At 57.1% G+C, this 18761-nt stretch overlaps 1 protein-coding gene across 2 annotated transcripts; it reads left to right on the top strand.

Moving 5' to 3' along the window:
- The first annotated feature begins 232 nt into the window (after window positions 1–232).
- On the top strand, window positions 233–17441 carry EHD2 (EH domain containing 2). 2 transcript variants are annotated; one of them, XM_021681207.2, is made up of 6 exons: window positions 233–344; window positions 2371–2830; window positions 3541–3638; window positions 7147–7553; window positions 13125–13289; window positions 15612–17441. In XM_021681207.2, exons 2-6 carry the CDS (start codon window positions 2427–2429, stop codon window positions 16161–16163), a joined length of 1626 nt encoding a protein of 541 aa, XP_021536882.1. In that variant the 5' UTR covers window positions 233–344; window positions 2371–2426; the 3' UTR covers window positions 16164–17441. The 2 variants fall into 2 exon arrangements, with proteins under 2 accessions (XP_021536882.1, XP_021536881.1); XM_021681206.2 differs by having other exon boundaries at window positions 7147–7559.
- Window positions 17442–18761: the final 1320 nt, after the last annotated feature.

Genomic DNA, 18761 nt, shown 5'->3' with positions numbered 1-18761 from the left:
CATGCTGAGAGGAGAGACAGAGATCGGGGAGTGGCCCAGTGTCAGAGGTGGAAAGGATTTTGAACAACCGGGATTCGGATTCGAAGCCCGCTCTCACCCATCTCGAGAAGCCTCCCTGCCACTCCCCACCAGGGGGCGCCAGAGGCCGGGCTCCCGGTTTGGGGAGGGGGGGCGCCTGGTCCCGCCCCCCCGCCCCTCCCTTCCCTCCTCCCCGCTCCGGGCCCCACCCGGCTCAGACGGCTCCGGACGGGACCTCGACCACAGGCCGCTCCGCGGGCGCCTCGGATCCCCGCGGGACCCCCGTCCAGCCCGCTGCCCGGTGCAGCCGCCTGCGCGCCCCATCGGTGAGTGGTCCCCGACCGCCGCTGTCGCCTCCCAAACCCCGCCCGGCCCGCGGAGCCTAGGAGCGTGATTATTCCCCTGCCGCCCCAAGACTCCCATTGCCCCCCCGCAATGTGTAGCGGTGTCCCCGGGGTCCCCAGCACCCCGCTCCGCGAAACCTCCTTGTCTTCCCCACTCCCTCCAGCTCCTTCCAGCCTGTGACAGTGCCCCCTGCCCTCCTCGTTTCTTCCCATCGTGCTCAGTTTCCCCCACTCCCAACTGGCCTCCCCATCCTCTCAGCCAGAAGAGAGCCCCTCCTTGGAGTCTCCCTCTACTGCCCTTACCCATCTCTGTCCTATTTGGTCCCTCCTCCCACTCAAGAGCTCCTCTCCTACTTCACCAACCCCACGGTCTGTCCAGCTACCCCTAAAATGTCCCTCGGACCCCTCCCTGCCTAGGACACCGCCCAGGGCCCCCTCCCTCTGCCAACATCCCAGTTCCCAGTTCCTGCCTCTCCTTTACCTCTCCGGCACTCTTTCCCCTCTACTCCTTTTCCTTTCTATTTATTCATTTTCCTTTAAGTATCATTGTGATTTTATGGATTTTAACATTTTGATTTGCAGTTAATTTTGATGCTCAAATCCTCCCATCTTTGGCCAGTGGGAGCTCCTTCAGGCTGGTCCTTGCGTCTCTGTGGCATGCCCCTTCCATCCTTGAGCACCTTCCCACTACCTGATCCAGGCTCACTTGTTCTTCCCCTGCCCCAGCCCTAGAATCAGCCATTTCTCCAAGAAGCCCTATTTGTTTGTTTGTTTGTTTTTTTAATGGAAAATGGTGTTTGGAGACTCCCATCTGACCAAAAGCTGGTTCTGTGAAAAGATCAGTAAAATTATAAGCATCTACTTAGACTGATCAAGGAAGAAAAAGAAAAAGAAAGACACGAATGACTGATATTGGGAATGAAAGAGGGGACATCACTACAGGTCCTACAGAGAACGAAAAGATAGTAAGGGAATATAGAGAACACAGTCTGGGTGCTGGGGGTGCTTGCCGCTGCTGGATTGGTAATTCTCTCTTCCTAACTCAGATAAGAACACAGGTTCCGAGGTCAGGTTGCCTGGTGTCCCAGACTGAGTGCTTTCCAACCAAGTGATCTTGGGCAAGTTATTGCTATCTTCGTGAGCCCCCTTTGTGAGACAGAAACATGGGGATAATAACAGCCCTACCTTACCATGTTGTTAGGAAGATTAAATGAGTTAGAGCAGCGTCCGGCATGCAGTGATCAGAAATGTTAATATTTTTGTGATCACCTGAGGACCCTCATGACCTGGGTGCACCCAGGCAACTCCTCAGCTTTATTTCTCACCCCTCCTGTGTCCAGCAACCCCCTCCATGCATTTCACAGCTCGGGGCCTTAGCACACACCACCCTCTCTGCCTGTCTTGCACGGTATCCCTGTTGCGCATTGAAGGGAGCAGTTCAAAAGTCAGCTCAGCCAGAGTTTGCTGATCCCGTGGTCGGTTCACTATGTCCCCATCTGGTGCCCACAAGTCCACTGCCTGGCATTTCCCAGGCATCACTGGCTGCTTGGTGCCAGGTCCCCTCCTCAATGGGGGCTTTGAATGGGTAAGGGCCCGTCTCAGGCCTCTTTCTGGATCCATAGCTCCTGACACATGAGGTGATTTCAGTGAAAATATGTGAAAGGATGGGGAGGGCGGAGGATGGAAAGAACAGATGAAGGAATACATTTTTTCTAGGCAGCTTCTGCATCCTTCCCTTTGTCCATCATCCCTTGGCCTCCCACCATCAGTCCTGCTTCTTCAATCATCCCACCATTAATCTCTTTCTCTTCCTCCCGCTGGAATAATCACCTTCTTCCTCCATGAACCATCACCTCCTGCCCTGCTGTGCTCTCTGCCGCGCTCTCTGCCGCTTCCTCCTCCCCATTCTCCCACCCTCCTCTGCCCATTCCACCTCCCAGCTCCCTTCCTTCTCTTCCTCCTCCTCCGCCAGGCAGGCCCCCATCAACACCCTGTCCCCCCCTTGCAGGCAGCTCTCCCCTGCCCGTCTCCCTCGGCGAGACCAGTGGGCAGCGTGCAGCCACCATGTTCAGCTGGCTGAAGCGGGGCGGCGCGCGGGGCCAGCAGCCCGAGGCCATCCGCACGGTGACCTCGTCCCTCAAGGAGCTCTACCGCACCAAGCTGCTGCCTCTCGAGGAGCACTACCGATTCGGCGCCTTCCACTCGCCGGCCCTGGAGGATGCCGATTTCGACGGCAAGCCCATGGTCCTGGTGGCTGGCCAGTACAGCACGGGGAAGACCAGCTTCATCCAGTACCTGCTGGAGCAGGAGGTGCCAGGCTCCCGCGTGGGGCCCGAGCCCACCACCGACTGCTTCGTGGCTGTCATGCACGGGGACACCGAGGGCACTGTGCCAGGCAACGCCCTTGTGGTTGACCCCGACAAGCCCTTCCGCAAGCTCAACCCTTTTGGGAACACCTTCCTCAACAGGTGGTACAACTTGGGAGGCAGGGGTGCATCTCCCCGTCCCTGGCCCCCACCCCCGCCTGTGTTTCTTTCTTTCCCGCTCCAATTCCCTCCTCTCTTCATGCTCCTCCCCCTTCCTGCCTCCTCGAGAGTAGCAGGGAAGCCAGTGGAGCCAGGCTGCCTGGGTCCACCTCCTCTCTACCTGGGTGGCCTTGGGCAAGTGACTTAACCTCTCTGTGCCTCTCTTATCCGCATCTGGAAAATGGGGATAACCATAGTCCCCACTCGCTTATAAAGTGCTTAGCACAGCACTTTATAATCACAAAGTATGTGATCAGTTAACATCAGCTCTCAGTTTTGTTTTTTTTTTTTTAAAGATTTTATTTATTTATTTGAGAGAGAGAGACTGAGAGAGAGAGCACATGAGAGGGGGGAGGGTCAGGAGGGTCAGAGGGAGAAGCAGACTCCCTGCCAAGCAGGGAGCCCGATGTGGGACTCGATCCAGGGACTCCAGGATCATGACCTGAGCCGAAGGCAGTTGCTTAACCAACTGAGCCACCCAGGCGCCCAGTTTTGTTTTTTTTTTAATAGCTCTTGTTCTTTGTCCTGATCTTTCGAGATTCTTCCCTGCTCTGTACCTGAATCACCCTCTGTGTGGTCCCGGTTTTCCCTTCTTATGGGTCCTCTCCTCCTGCCTCTCCCTGTGTTGACCCCTGACTTTCCTTCTGCCTCAGGTTCATGTGTGCCCAGCTCCCCAATCAGGTCCTGGAGAGCATCAGTATCATCGACACTCCAGGCATCCTGTCAGGCGCCAAGCAGAGAGTGAGCCGGGGTGAGTGGGGCCCGAGTCCTGGGTCTGAGGGAGATGGCGGCTGGGTCTCTGCTAAGACTCGGGCCTGTGTCAGCCAGCCCTGAGCTGGCTGGGGGCAGAAGGCTGTGGTTCCTCCATGTCTGTGCAGGTAGAGGGGACAGGGGAGGCGTGTGCCTGAACACGTGTGAGCAGGCTGCCGCTCCGTGTCTGGGCTGGTCTGGAGTATGCGGAGGGAGAGATCAAGAGAGACAGAGGGAGACCGGGTGAAGTCAGAGACAGATCCCGAGTGCGGGCAGCCTTACAGAGACACAGGAGACCCAGAGAGGAGGGAGGCCCTGGGCCCTGGGCATGCTCCTGGCTCCACCTCTGGGCCGCAGATGGGGCTGAGCAGGGGTTGGGAGGGGGAATCTGGGCGCGGGCCAAGGCCGGGCCTGGAATTTATAAACAGCTGTGCAGGGGGAGCGGCGGGGGGTGAATTCCAGCGGGCCTCCGGGGGAGCCGGTCCCCACCTCTGCCCAGCCCGCTCAGCATCTGCGCCCCGCCCCGCCCCAGTCACCCCGCAGTGTCTGTCCCGCGCCAGCTCGGCGGCCTTCGAGGCCCGGGACTGGGGCAAAGGAGGCTGCATTGTGGGGCAGAGGGGACGGGACGCTGGGCCGCCGGGCAGGGCGGGAGCGCGGAGGGTGATGATGTCCCTGGCTGCTACCCAGCGGGCGCGTGTCCCCCTGGGAGACAGGCAGGGGGCAGCTGCAGAAGCGATCGGAGGGCGGGCTGCCAGCCCGAGGGCGGGGGAAGGGGGGCGGGGGGGCGGGGCGGGCAGGAGGCGGGGCGGAGGGCGGGCAGGAGGGCGGGCCGGGAGTTCCTGGGGCACCGCCCCTGGGGCTGGGCCTGGGAGAGTGGGAGGGGAGAGCGGGAGGGGAGAGCGGGAGGGGTGCTCGGTGGGGGCCCAAGGTTGTGGGGAGGCGGAGAGAGTAGAGAACGGGGTCTCCTTCCCTGGCAGCTTGGGTAGAGGAAGAGGAGGCGAGTCGGTCGGTCTGTCTGTGGATTTGTGTGTGTGTGTGTGTGTGTGTGTGTGTGTGTGTGTGAGCAGGGGTGTGTCTGGGAGTCCACCTCTTGGAGCACGCGGCTACGATTGTGTCCGGATGTGTGTGCTCATGTGTATGCATTGGTGGGATGCGTGGCTGGCTGCCCTTGCGTATCAAATCTGTGCCCACATTTTTGTGTGATTGTAGCCTACGGGAGCCTCTGGTGGGGCTCAAATCTGGGCTCTGCTATTGCTACACCATGGCTTTGGGCGAGCCACTCATCTATCCCTGTCTCAGTCTCCTCATCTGTAAAAGGGGAATAATGATAGCATCAGCCTCGTAGGTTGCACGGAGGGTTCACATTAAATGTCAAACCTGCAAAGCACTTCGGGGTGCCACACACAGTGGGCGCTATGGATGTGCGGACAGCTGTGTTCCCGGTGAGTGTCGTAGCTGTGCGTCCCGGGTACGCTCTGCCGCGTCTCCACGTCTCTCGTTCCCACGCTGATTCAACCTCCCTCCTTCCTCCCACCCCACATGAGACACACTTTCCAAATCCTGGCCCGTGTGTGCGTGTGTGTGTGTGTCTGTCTGTGTGTGTGCACACGCATTTAGACATTGGGGAGGGAAGGAGCCCCAGCTGCCATCCCTCTGGTTACCTGGCCCTTCCTCCCCCGAGCAATGCCCCCCCCATCCAGTCCCCAGGGACCATAAGGAGCCTGCTCCCTCCTTGGCAGGATGCGCCCAGCACCCGCTCTTCAGTGGAGCATAGAGACCCAAGCAGGCTCCTGCTCCGCGCCTCCCACCCGCGTGTCTTGAGTCAATCCCTCAACCTGTCTGTGCCTCAGTTTCCTCATCTGGAAAATGAGGATCACAAAAGCGCCTGTCTCCCGAGGGTGTTTTGAAGATTCAACTAGATAATTCAGGGAGAGCAAGCCGTGATGGCTCCCTGTTCTGCCAGGTAATGCCTCGTCCCCCAGGTCACCACCGTGTCCCCTGTTCTGAGAAGCCCTCCTTGACCCCCCCCCAAGCTGGGTCAGGTGCTCCCGCTGGGCTCCTCCACCCCGACCTGACCACTCTGGGGATGGGTTTGTGTCCTCAGTGGACTGTGATCCGGATGAGAACAGGACAGGGACGGCTCTGGGGACAGTTCCCGAAGGAGGCCCCCACTGTGTCCCGCATGTATCACAACTGATAACTGTTGAGCACTTACCGTGTTCCCAGATTGTGTTTGCTTGTTTTAACGGCTTATTTTATTTACGATTTTATTTATTTATTTTTTTAGAGAGAGAGAGCAGGGGGAGGGGGCAGACAGGGAGGGAATGAGAATCTCAAGCAGACTCCACCCTGAGCTCAGAGCCCGATGCAGGGCTCAATCCCACGACCCTGAGATCATGACCTGGGAAATCAAGAGTCCGGCGCTTAACCCACTGAGCCACCCAGGCCGCCCCTGTTTTAACCGTTTAATTGAGGTACAGTTGACATGCCTAAAGCGCACCCATTTTAAACAGGCACTGTTTTAAGCTCTTTATAGATAGGCTCTTATTGTATGTTATATATTAGCTCATTTATATTCTTTTAATCTCCGCAACAGCCCTCCAAGTCACATTCTGTTAGGACCTCCATTTTACGGAGGAAGAAACAAGTTCAGAGAGGTTTCCTACTTGCTTAAGGTCACACAGCTGGGGGGGCAGAGGTGGGATTCAAACCCAGGCCTGCCTGACCGCCGAGTCAGGGCGTCCCACCCCCTCCTCCCTACTCTCCTAAGCATCACTTGCTGAATGCACGAGTGAGCAGCAAAAGCGAAGGGTGTGAACGAATGAGTGAACGAGGAAGGAATGAATGAATGAAGCGCGTTGTTGAGACAGGTACTCCATGAAGGCCAGGACTTGTCTCTGTGCCCTCTGTGGTATCTCCGGGTGCCCAGGATAGGGCCTGGCACACAGCAGAAGACTCTCTGTAAATATTGTTAAATAAATTCAAAATATTTACCATCTGCTCTGGCGAGAGCAGAGCCAGAGCCAACGTGAACTCTTCAGTTGCTGGATTGTGGGGAGATCCAGAAGTCCTAGGGAGGGGCTGGGGTGATGGAGGCACTTGGGAGACCCGGGGGTTGGGGGTGGGGGGGAGGTTCATAGAGGCACAGAGAGCCTGTTAAGAAACGCTTCAGTATTTTAACAACCCGTACATCCGGACCTGCGCTCGCCATTAATATCTGCCTAAGGAATGAATGAAAAGGGGGCGGGTGATAGCCCTCTGTAGCCAGATGGCCTGAGGGCCTGGGGCCAGAGTGATGAGGTAATTCTGGGGCCTGGGGGGGGGGGCGGGGCAGAGCCGTGGGATACTCTTGGGCCCTTGGCTATTTCGCCCAGAGAAGGGTTTCGAAAGTTAACAACCTGAACGTCTGTACAGTCCGCTATCCAACCAAAGGAATGGATGCTTGCGAAAGGCTGGAGGGAGGGGGGCTGACCTCTGCGCTTCGTGCCGCTTCCACTGCGTACCCCCAGGCTACGACTTCCCGGCCGTGCTGCGCTGGTTCGCGGAGCGCGTGGACCTCATCATCCTGCTCTTCGACGCGCACAAGCTGGAGATCTCCGACGAGTTCTCCGAGGCCATCGGCGCCCTGCGGGGCCACGAGGACAAGATCCGCGTGGTGCTCAACAAGGCGGACATGGTTGAGACCCAGCAGCTCATGCGCGTCTACGGGGCGCTCATGTGGGCGCTGGGCAAGGTGGTGGGCACGCCCGAGGTGCTGCGTGTCTACATCGGTTCCTTCTGGTCCCAGCCCCTCCTGGTGCCCGACAACCGGCGCCTCTTCGAGCTGGAGGAGCAGGACCTCTTCCGCGACATCCAGGGCCTGCCGCGCCACGCCGCCCTGCGCAAGCTCAACGACCTAGTGAAGAGGGCCCGGCTGGTGCGGGTGAGCAGCGCAGGAGGGCGGGGGTGGGGGGCGGCAGGGCTGGAGCGCGGAGGCAGGGGCCGCCCTTGCCCTGCCTCCCATCCTGTCTCAACTGGCTTATGGGCTCTCTGATGAGGTAGTTCACCAGTCTAAGAGAGTCCTCCAGGCCGGGTCATTCTGGTGCAAGGTGGAGTGGGGGAAGCCGAATGGCATGGGGAGTCATCCCCCTGCTGCTGCGCATCTATCATTCTATTTCCGCATCTCCCTGTCTCCTCTGTGTCCTGTCATCCACGTCCCACCACCAGTCACGTTGTATCATGGCCCATCTCTGCGCACAAGCCACCCAGGACTCCGGTGAGGTCCACAGCCGTCCCATTCCCCCTCCCCCTCCACGCTGCTTTTCCTCGCTGTCCTGCTCTTCCACTCCGTTCCCATCATCCATTGCACTTCACGCTGGCCTCCTTGCTCCTACCTCCGGGCCTTTGCACTTATTGTTCCCTCTTCCTGGAACCCCTCCCCCTTCCTCGCCTCTCTCCCACTTGGCTCGCTCCCCACCTCCTTCACCTCCTCTTTGCTCCACATGCTCGGGAAGGCTTCCCTGTCTGCCCTCCCTTCTTATGACTATAACTCCCTCCCCGCTCCTGTCATGTGAGTCTTGCTTTATCCTCGTTGTAGTTTCCTTCATAGCATTCATTGCTGCCTGGCCGGACATCATCCATTCATTGGGTTTCTGGGTTTACTACCTGTCTCCACTCGCATGTAAGCTTCACAGAATCAGAGACGTCTAAATTTGTTCGCTGCTGTATCCCCAAAACCTGGAACAGAGTTGGTGCTCCGTAAATATTTATTGAACGAATGCCGTTGAACCAACACTCTTGTTCGACAAAATCTCCCCTGTCCCCAGCCCTGTGTTGGGTGGTATTGAGGACACAGCAGTGACCAAGGCAGTTCAGGGGAGGAGACAGACCCATCCCCAGACAGTGATGAGCCAGCATGGTCAGGGCTGGTCCTGGGGAGCCCAGGGGGAATTGGGGCGGGAGGCTTCTTGGAGGAGAGGGCATCAGAGATGCAAATGGGAGGAAAAGGAGGATGAGGAGGGGAAGGAATTCTAGATGGTAGGACCAGCAAGTGCAAGGACCGGAGGTGAGAACATGGCCAGTTCAAGGAAGAGGGAAAATGTCAGTGTTGAACCCAGTGTAGATAGTGCAAATAACTGAATCTGAGGCTGATGAGGTGGGAGTCAGACCACCCAGGGCTGTGGCCTGGAACCTGCGCTTTGTCCTGAGGGTACTGGGGAGCCATGGAAGGGTTCAGAGCAGAGGAGGGACAGGGTCCTACTCAGGCTGCCTTTTGGTGGGTGGATTCAAGGGCTGTTAAACTGGGGACAGAGACCATGGGGTAGGCTGGGGACAGAGGAACAAGGAGGAGCCTGGATCCCAACAGGGCCTTGGGAGGGGGAGGGGAGCACTGGTTTGAGAGCGATTTTGGAGGCCAAATGGAACATTCATAGGGGAGGCTGCCAGGGTGGAGGTGGGGCAGGAAGCTGGGCAGGCAGGGAGGCCTAGAAGGTTATGGGGGGTGGAGGAGCCTGAGGTGTTGGTTTAAGGAGCAGCAGAGAGGGGGTGAGTCAGGGCCCCCACCCCCGCCCCAGGAATCCTCCTTGGGAGGGAGCGGCCCAGCAGGGACGGCTCTGAGCCTCGGAGTCCACCTTTTCCTCCTCCCCCACCCAGGCTCTGGACTGTCTCTGTGTCTCTGTCTCTCTCTGTGTGTTTCTCCTCATTTCTACCTCTTTCACAGCGTCCATCTCTCTCCCTCTTACTCGTTCTCTCTTTCGGGCTCTTCCTCTCCCCTTCCCTCATTCTCTGTCCCTCTCTCCTTCTATCTCCCCGCCTGTCTATCTCTCCCCCTCTGTCTTCCTCCGTGTCTCTCTCAGCACCCCCCTCCGGTTCGCCCTGGTCTCCCACGGACCCCCGGCCCCTCGGGGACGCAGACAGCGGCGGGGGCTGGGGCCCAGGGCCGTGGGACAGAGGGGCGGGGTCGGGCCGGACACCTGGTGCCCCCGCCGGGCAGGAGGCGGGTCCGGAAACCCGGACAAACCCCGGAGTCCGGGACCCGCGCCCCGGCCCAGCCCGCCCTCCCACCTTATCTCTTCCTGGCACCTTCCCCCGCTTCCTCTCTGGAAAAGCCATCAGCGCCCTCCCGCCTTCCCTCTTCTGGGTCCCCGAGGAGCCACTTTAGGCCCCGCCCCCGCGCCCCCATTGGCCCGCGCTCGCAGGTCCCGCCCACCAGCCTGGCCACGCCCCTGCCCCATTGACCCCCCTCACACCTATCGACCCGACCATTCCTTCCCCTACCTCCCTCGGATCCATCTGTGGCTCCCCAGTGCCCCTCACCCAGGGTCCAACTGTGACCGAGCCTCCCTGCCCCTCCCCTGCTCCGTGTCACCCACACATTCCCCACGTGTGATTCCGCCACCACACTTGGTCTAGCCATCAAACAACAGTCCCCACCATTTACCTCCCCACACACTCTCCCCCAAAGTACAGGGCCTTTCTGGACTCTGGGTAACTACCCCTCGGTGTCTCAGTTTCCCTGTCTGTACGATATAGGGTGTGGATGAGTCACCTGGCTCCGTCCTTTGGTTGAAGTGGTAACGGTGAGAAGGGGCGATTTCACTGTGTTGCGATATTTGAGGCCAAGACCTTGGGAGAGTCTGATACGAAAGAGGCCAAGGTGCCCTGAATCTTCTTTTTTTTTTTTTTTAAAGATTTTATTTATTTATTTGAGAGAGAGAGAATGAGAGACAGAGAGCATGAGAGGGAGGAGGGTCAGAGGGAGAAGCAGACTCCCTGCCAAGCAGGGAGCCCGATGCGGGACTCGATCCTGGGACTCCAGGATCATGACCTGAGCCGAAGGCAGATGCTTAACCAACTGAGCCACCCAGGCGCCCCGCCCTGAATCTTCTTACTGAGCTTCTCTGAGGCGGCTCAGTGACATTCATTCAACAGTTACTGAGCACCTAAAACGTGCTTCTGCACTGTTTGGGGCCCTGGAGATAGAGCAGGGAACAAACGAGTTAATGTTGTTTTTTTCTTGTAGAATTACTTTTCACTGGGGAAGTGGATATTAAACAAATGAATCTATAATATCATACAGTATTGTATGTGATAAGGATCAGGAAGGAAAATGAAGCAGGAAAGGAGATTGGGGAGGGACTGTTTTAAGGAGGTCAGGGAGGGTCTCCCAGCAGAGACCTGAAGGAGGGAGAGTGGAGGTCTGGGGGAGGCCCTACCAGGAAGAGGGAACAGTAAGTGCAAAGGCCCTGAGGCAGGAACAGGCTCAAACAAGGAGCCCAGGATGGCTGCAGGAGGCAGAGTGGTGGAGGTGGGAGGACGTAAGGATTCAGAACCAGCCAGGGACCGCCAAAATTTTTAGCATTCTAAACCTATGATTCATTAAGAGAACTTTCAAACAAGTGTTTTCCATCGAACATTTAAGACCATCTCATGGTAAAGCATTTAAGCTCAGTTAAACATGTTCCCTCCCAGCCCTGATCCTCCCCCCAACCCCTCCAGGGCCTCTTCCCTGGAGGCAGCCCCCATGAGGAGTTTCTTGTGTCTTTATCCAGATATAGTCTATTTTTATTTAAGCATATGCAGTTAATTACTGAGCTTCCAGTTCAAAAATGCAAATGTTCATGATTCTGCCCTCCTTGTTTGTTTTTTGATAGCTCTGGAGATTGGGGCTCAAAGGTTCCCAAGTTCATTGCTTCCCTCCACAAGTATTTCTTGAGTGCTTTCTGTGCATACCGTGCCCGTGCTGGGGACAGAGGGAACAGATAAGGTCCCAGCCCTCCTGGAGCTCACATTCTGATGGAAGGAGACAGAATAAGTAAACCACCAGATAAACAAAATAAGGATGGGTTGCAATAAACATTGTGGGGGGCAGGGAAGTGACGGTAGAAAATAATTAGATGGTGGTGGTTGGGGCACCTGCTTCTCATAGGATGGCCTCTGTGAGGAGGTTAACATCAAGAGGAAGTTGAGAGAGCCAGCTTGGGGAGATCAGAGCAGGGCTGCAGGCAGAGAGTGGCATGTGCAAAGGCCCTGTGGTAAGAAAAATATTAGCATGCTGGGACAAGGATGGCAGGTGAGGAAGCTGGCACGGGGGCAGGGCAGGGGGGGATGCAGGATGAAACACCAGGAGCCAGACTCTAGAGAAACTTCCAGTCACAGGAGCTCACGACACTCTTGAAATGATTGAGCGTCCCAAAGAGTGTGTAGGTACATGGGTTGAATCTGTCTACATTGGCCATACCAGAAGTTAAAACTGAGAAAATGTTTAATATTTATCTAGTAATATTGGCTTAACCAACAATAACCATTTAACTATTAATAAGTAGCAATTTATTGATGATAAATGTTATCGATGAGTTATGATAGTTCGATTTATATTAATTAATATGGATAATAGATATTATAAGATCAGTTTTTAAATAACCATAAGCCCAGGACTTGGTAACCTAAGTCCCATACATTTTATGAAAATTCTGTCCAAACCAAAAAAAAAAAAAAATTCCAGAGGACGGTGGCCTGGTTTTACATTTTTGCAAATCTCTTAAATGTCTGGCTTCGAAGGAGACCTCTGAATTTTGCACATCTGTTCCTGCTTCAGTTACAGTATCACACCTCCTGTTGCCTTTAAAAACTCCACTGTCCCCTGGGGGGGGCAAATGAGAGCACAAAAGACAAATAGCACCTTAGTATCGTTATTAAAATAGCTTTGACTATGTGAACCCCTGAAAGAGGCTGGGGTGGGGGGGGGAAATCCCTGGGGTTCCCCGGACCACACTTTGAGAATTGCTGCTGTAGGGACTTGTCAGCTATGGTCGGAATTTCGTACTTGGATAAGAAGCAAATCGAAACTTTGGAGCAGTGTTTCATGATCTGGTGTTTGTTCCTAAAAAACAAAAAGACCTCTCCAGCCGCTGCCTGGAGAAGGCATTGTAGGGGCAAGAGAAGCCAGAAGACCAGTGGGGTGCCTGCTGTGTCTCCCCAGGCAGGCGTGGGGAGGTGGGGGTGGTGGCCTCCTGAGGTGGAAAGCAGTGAAAACAGAGCAGACAGATGTAGGAGGTAAAAGGCAAAGGGCTCGCTGGTGGCTGGATGTGGCTGGTGAGGAGTCAGAAGCATCAAATCAGGAAAGGTTTTGGGAAGTCTGGCCTAACCTGGGGAGGGTGCAGGTGGGGGTGCCCTTTGTTCCCGTGATGGGCACAGCTGAGGGTGACACAGCTCTGGGGGCCGGGCCCAGAATCCACTGGGCGTCAAAAGACGGAGCTGTCCAGGAATGTGGACAAGGCAATCCAGGGAGAGGCTAGGGCTGGTATGTAGATTGGGGGCTGGGGGTGGATTGCCTAGGAGAGGAGGGGGTCTTCTGCCCTCAGCTGCCAGCTGCCGCAGCAGCAACTCACCTGTAAGGGTCAGAATGCACATTCTCAGGCCCCCCTCCGGGCCATGCGAATCAGGAGCTCTAGGTGTGGGGCCCCGGGTGATGGTGCTGCAGGCTCAGGTGAGCGCTCTCCTCCTACAGGTCCACGCATACATCATCAGCTACCTGAAAAAGGAGATGCCCTCCGTGTTTGGGAAGGAGAACAAGAAGAAGCAGCTGATCCTCAAGTTGCCCGTCATCTTTGCCAAGATCCAGCTAGAGCATCACATATCTCCCGGTGACTTCCCAGACTGCCAGAAGATGCAGGTGAGAGGTCGCCCGGGAGGGAGGCAGAAGGGGTCAGCTTCTGTGGGCTTTGGGATGGGGCCTCGAAAATGGGAGGGATGGAGGGCAGGTTCTGGAAAGCACCTCCTGCAAATGGTTCCATAAGAGCATGGTTGTGTGCGTTAGGACAAAGGAATGAAGAGAAAACCCCAAGGAACAGTGGCTTCATTAGGATGGAAGTTTGTTTTTCTCCATAAAATCCTAGAAGGTGGTCCAGGGCTGGTGCTTTACAGAGCCAGGGACCAAGTCCGCCTCTGTCTCAGTTCTCCTCCATGCCCGGCCTCCAGTTCCAAGATCCCCACATGGTACAGAATGGCTGCCAAAACTCCAGCCATTTTGTCTGCATTCCAGCCAGCAAGAAGGGATGAGGGAGAAGGGAGGGAAAGCTATCTGTACAGTCTCTGTCTTTACGGACACTTTCTAGAACAGTGCTGTCCAATAGTACTTCCTACCATGATGGAAATGTTCTGTGCTCTGCCTTGCAATATGGTAGCCGCTAGCCCCATTAAAACTGACATTTTAGATTTTATTTAATTTTAGCTAATTTAAATTTAAATAACCACACATAGCTCCCGTATTGGAAAGGACAATTCTAGAGTTGTGTATGCAAGGTACACTGACATCCAATTGGCCAGAAGGTAGCCACATGGCCAAGGCTGGCTGTAAGCTGGAAAGTGTAGTCTTCCTTCTAGGTGGCCAGGTGCCCAGGTAATGTTCAGGGACTCCAGTGCTGAGGATAAAGGGCAAATGGGAATGGGGGGACCCCTTGCATGTCCAGGTCTAGGATTAACCAGGTGTGGAGGAGGCGGGGACTAGCCCCCCAGCCCGGCGTTGAGCCTCTGTTTTGAGACTACGTTAGGCTGATACTCCAAGCCTGTGACCTTTGGGTCTGAGATGGTTTCTAACCCAAGACTCTGAGGAATTCTGGTAGACTGCATTTCGCTTCGGCCACTTACTAGCTTCTTGAGTCTGGACGAGTCACCTTGCCTGAGCCTCAGTTTCTTCAACGGGGAAATGGGCATTGTCATAGTACTTACCTATTGCTGTGGGTGCTGAATCCGCCAGCGCTTGCAGCCCCCTAAGATCAGTGTGTGGCACAGAGCTGGGGCTAGATCAAGATTCTCAACCTCCGCGCTACTGACATTTGGGGTCAGAGTGCTCGTGGTCAGGGGTGTCCTGTGCATTGCGGGATCTTTGCATCCTCCTGACCTCTAGGTGCCCGTAGCAGCCCCCCTCCCAGCTGTGACAATCAAAAATGGCTCTAGATCTTGCCACGTGTCCACTGGGGAAGGACAACATCTCCCGTGGCTGAGAACCACTGGGCTAGATAAACAGCAGCTGGTAAGATTACACTGACAGTTCTGGAACACTATCCAGATGAATTCATTAGCCTTTCCCATCCCCCCAAGGGAGGGGAGCGCGAATGTTATTGATCTGTTTTACACGTGTGGAAACTGAGGCCCAGAGAGGTGAAGTCACTTGCTTGAGGGCACACAGCTCCTAAGTGGCAGAACTGGACTGGGACCTGGGCAGGCTGGCCCTGGAGTCCAGACCCCCCCACCCCTTTATGTCCAGATCAGCGGGCCTCTCTGCCTCAGTGTGGTGCCATGAACCGGATCGGTCTTTGCTGTGAGTCTCCTGGTGCAGGCGACTCAGAGTGACTCAGAGCAGCCGCCGGAGAGAAGCAGCGTGACCACAAATCCAGCCCCACAGCTGCTCTAGCACAAGATGACTTCTGGAGGGAGGGGGGCAGGGGGAGGGTTGTCCCAGGAGCTCCTAATAATCTGGCCATCCCAAACCTAACCTCCAAACTTGGCAGCAAGCCACTCACCCGTTGCTGTGAAGTGGGGTGACAGAGCTAATGGAGCAGCAGGAATGGAATTTTCTCGATTTGCACAACTGGGATGGGGTGCCGGCCAGCTGCAGCTGGGGCGCCCCAGAGGCTGGGCAGAGCCAGGGCTGTGCTGGGTTAGGCTGGGAGCGCTGTCGGAATACTGAAATCCTCTGCCGGCTGGTAAACAGCTACTGGTCTAAGTCCTCACAGGGCCACTTACGTCCCTACCGTCCAGTGATCCTGGGGACACGCCTGGCGCAGGGGGAGGGCCCCTGGGACCCCGCTGTCCTAGTCTCTTCTGAGTGGTGGGTGCCCGAGTGAAATGGGTTGCACAGGTACACACCTCTCAGCCGGGACGTGCTACCAAGTGAGCTGCCCCAGGGTCCCGCTGCCCCCATGGGGCTGGGGGGCCTTGAGGACGGTGCCCCCTGACTTCCCAGTGCTCCCCTCTCCCCCTCACCCCACAACAGGAGCTGCTGATGGCTCACGACTTCACCAAATTCCACTCGCTGAAGCCAAAGCTGCTGGAGGCCCTGGACGAGATGCTGACCCACGACATTGCCAAGCTCATGCCCCTGCTGCGGCAGGAAGAGCTGGAGAGCACCGAGGTGGGTGTGCAGGGCGGCGCTTTTGAGGGCACCCACATGGGCCCGTTTGTGGAGCGGGGGCCCGATGAGGCCCTGGAGGACGGCGAGGAGGGCTCGGACGACGAGGCCGAGTGGGTGGTGACCAAGGACAAGTCCAAGTACGACGAGATCTTCTACAACCTGGCACCCGCCGATGGCAAGCTGAGCGGCACCAAGGCCAAGACCTGGATGGTGGGCACCAAGCTCCCCAACTCGGTGCTGGGGCGCATCTGGAAGCTGAGTGACGTCGACCGGGACGGCATGCTGGATGACGAGGAGTTCGCCCTGGCCAGCCACCTCATCGAGGCCAAGCTCGAGGGCCACGGGCTGCCCACCAACCTGCCCCGCCGCCTGGTGCCGCCCTCCAAGCGGCGCCACAAGGGCTCTGCAGAGTGAGCCAGCCACTGCCTGCCGGCCCTCCCTCCCTCTTGCCCTGCTGTGGCTCCCCAGCACCAGCTGGCTGCACACACACCCCCGCCCCAGCCTGCATGCACGCTGCCTGCCCACTTTCTCAGCTGTAAGGATGGGGGTCTCTCTACTCCCCTCTGCCAGACAGTGGGGACCAGGGGAGGGGCAAGGCTTCTCTGCCCGGCCTTTGCATCTCTACCCTCACATACACTTAGGCACATCCCGTTGACATTAACACACACACGCACAGAGGCATCGATTCAGTCATCGTTCATTCAAGTATTTATTGAGCACGTACTATGTTTGGATGTGCAGGGCTTGTTCTGGGCACTGGGGAGTACAGCAGAGAGCAAAACAGACACGTGTATCTGCCCTCAGGGGGCTGACGTTCTCAGGAGGGAGCACACACACAGTCACACAAACACACACAGACACAGGCCCTAACCAGCCCGATCCCCAATTCTGGGCAGGACCCCTCGCCTCTCCCCATAGTCCAGTGGCCCCTTGTTTGAAATAACAAACACAAAGGCCCCCTTCCCCACTTCTTGCCCATCCAGGCAAGGACCGCCCATCCCCACAAACTCCATCCTGTTCTCAGGCCTTGGGACCAGTGGGGGCTCAGAGGGGAGACACAACCTCCTACTTCCTCAGAGGGACCCCTCTTCAGCCCCTCTGCCCAGTTCTGGTTACACCCCTTTCTGTACTAAGGATTCTTAGCAGACAGAAAAGCCCCTTCTATCCTTGCTTCGCCCAGACTGTGCCCACTTTGAGGTATTTTTGGCTTCGGCCCACAGGCCCTGGTTTGAAAACCCAGCCTGGCTGCCCCCATCCCTAAGCTCCCCACAGCTGGTGGCCTGAATTGTAGACCACAGGGGCACAGTCTCTCTGCCATCAGCCCATATTTAAGTAGAGCCCCTACCAGATATAAAGGCCCCAGGGCTTTATTTTAGTCCCCCTTTCAGGGATGCGTTGGGGGGGGGGGCTCTTGGTGCTACAGCTCTCCCTTCTCCTCCCTAAAGGGACCCCTCACGTCCGGCCTTCCACCCTTCCGTGCCTTCACCACTTACTAGTGCTTGACCCTGGTGGGGGACCCCATGGAAAAGATGGGGAAGGGTGACATAGGTGGGGACGACGCCCCCCCACGATGCTCGCGGGGATTTCCACACCCACCATCACCACCCCCCATGCCTAGGAGGGGCCTGTGAACCGAACAGCGAACAGCGAACAGCGTTCCCACAGAGCAAATAAAGCCAAGGCTTCTAACCACGTGGAAATCAGGCTGTCTTGGGATGGGTTGGGGGGGCGGGGATGGCTCTCCCCAGACTCCCAGGGAAGAAGAGTCCTGGGGAGGGCTTGAGGTTTGGGGGGGGGGCCCCCCCCAAGGCCCCAAGGGGGGGGGGGGGGAGGCCATGACTCAATGCAGCAGAGCCTGATGACTCAGGCCTGGGCTGGGGGCCAGACCGACATATTTTCCGAAGAAAAGTTATTCAGGGGCCCTCCCTCCGGGACATCCCTCCCTCCCACCTCCCGCCGCGGGGGCCTGGGAACCAAGCCCTGGGGCGTGGGGTTGTGTGCGCGCGAGCTCGGGCACATCGTGCCTCCGCCCCGCCCTCCAGCGTGCGCCACCTGGGACGCCACCCCTGACACGTAACACCAGGGACAAACGGGCTCTTGGAGGAGAGGTGACGCTGCCCACAGGGACCACCATGTGTGCGCACGCGCGCGCGCTCACGCCCGAGGGCCTCGGCCTGCGGACCCCGCGGGCTGAGCCCCCCGACCACACCCACCGCGGCCGGGACACGCTGACCGCTCGCTCTTCCCGCCCACGCGCGCTCTCCCGCTTTCGCGGCTCCCAGCGCCCCCTGGCGAGCACCCGGGAGCTGCGCGGGCTGCGCGCTGAAACCCCGGAGCCAGGCGGTCCGCGCTTGGGGCTCCAGGGCGGGTCGCGAGGATCCCGCTGGGTTCCGCTGTGCGACCACCGGCGTGGCGCCCTCCCTCTCTGTCCCTTCTTCCCTTTCGCGTCCAGAGCGGCCTGTAGGCAGCCCTGGATCCCTGTGAATGGTTGCCAGCGCCCAAGGGCCTCCGAGCTTCCTTCCTTATTTGTAAACAGCAAAGATTAGTTGATTCTAAGATGAAACCTCAGGGGCCGAGCCAGTAACAATAGCTAACATTGAGATATACCAGGCACAATCTTTTTTTTTTTAAGATTGATTTATTTATATTTATTTCAGAGAGAGAAAAAGCACAGAGGGAGAGGGAGAAGCAGACTCCCCGCTGAGCGGAGAGCCCGACTGGGGGCTTGATCCCAGGACCCCGAGATCATGATCCCAGCCCAAGGCAGACGCTTAACCTACTGAGCCACTCAGGCATCCCCCACGCACAATCTTAAACGCCGCGCGTTTATCTCGTTTCCTCTCCTGAATAATTTATAAGGTTGATGTACCATAATCGTTCCTGTTTCACAGATGAGGAAAGTGAGGCACAGCGAAGCAGTTTGCCCAGGATTGATTCCGAGCCTACACTGCCAACACTGTATGTTTCTAACACTCCTCGCATATATGAGGTTCTGTGCTCCCAACTCGACAT

Source organism: Neomonachus schauinslandi, chromosome 16 (genome assembly GCF_002201575.2).
Source record: "Neomonachus schauinslandi chromosome 16, ASM220157v2, whole genome shotgun sequence".
Lineage (NCBI taxonomy): Eukaryota > Metazoa > Chordata > Mammalia > Carnivora > Phocidae > Neomonachus > Neomonachus schauinslandi.
Note: the sequence above shows the minus strand (reverse complement) of the source record. Positions and strands in the feature narration are given on the sequence as shown.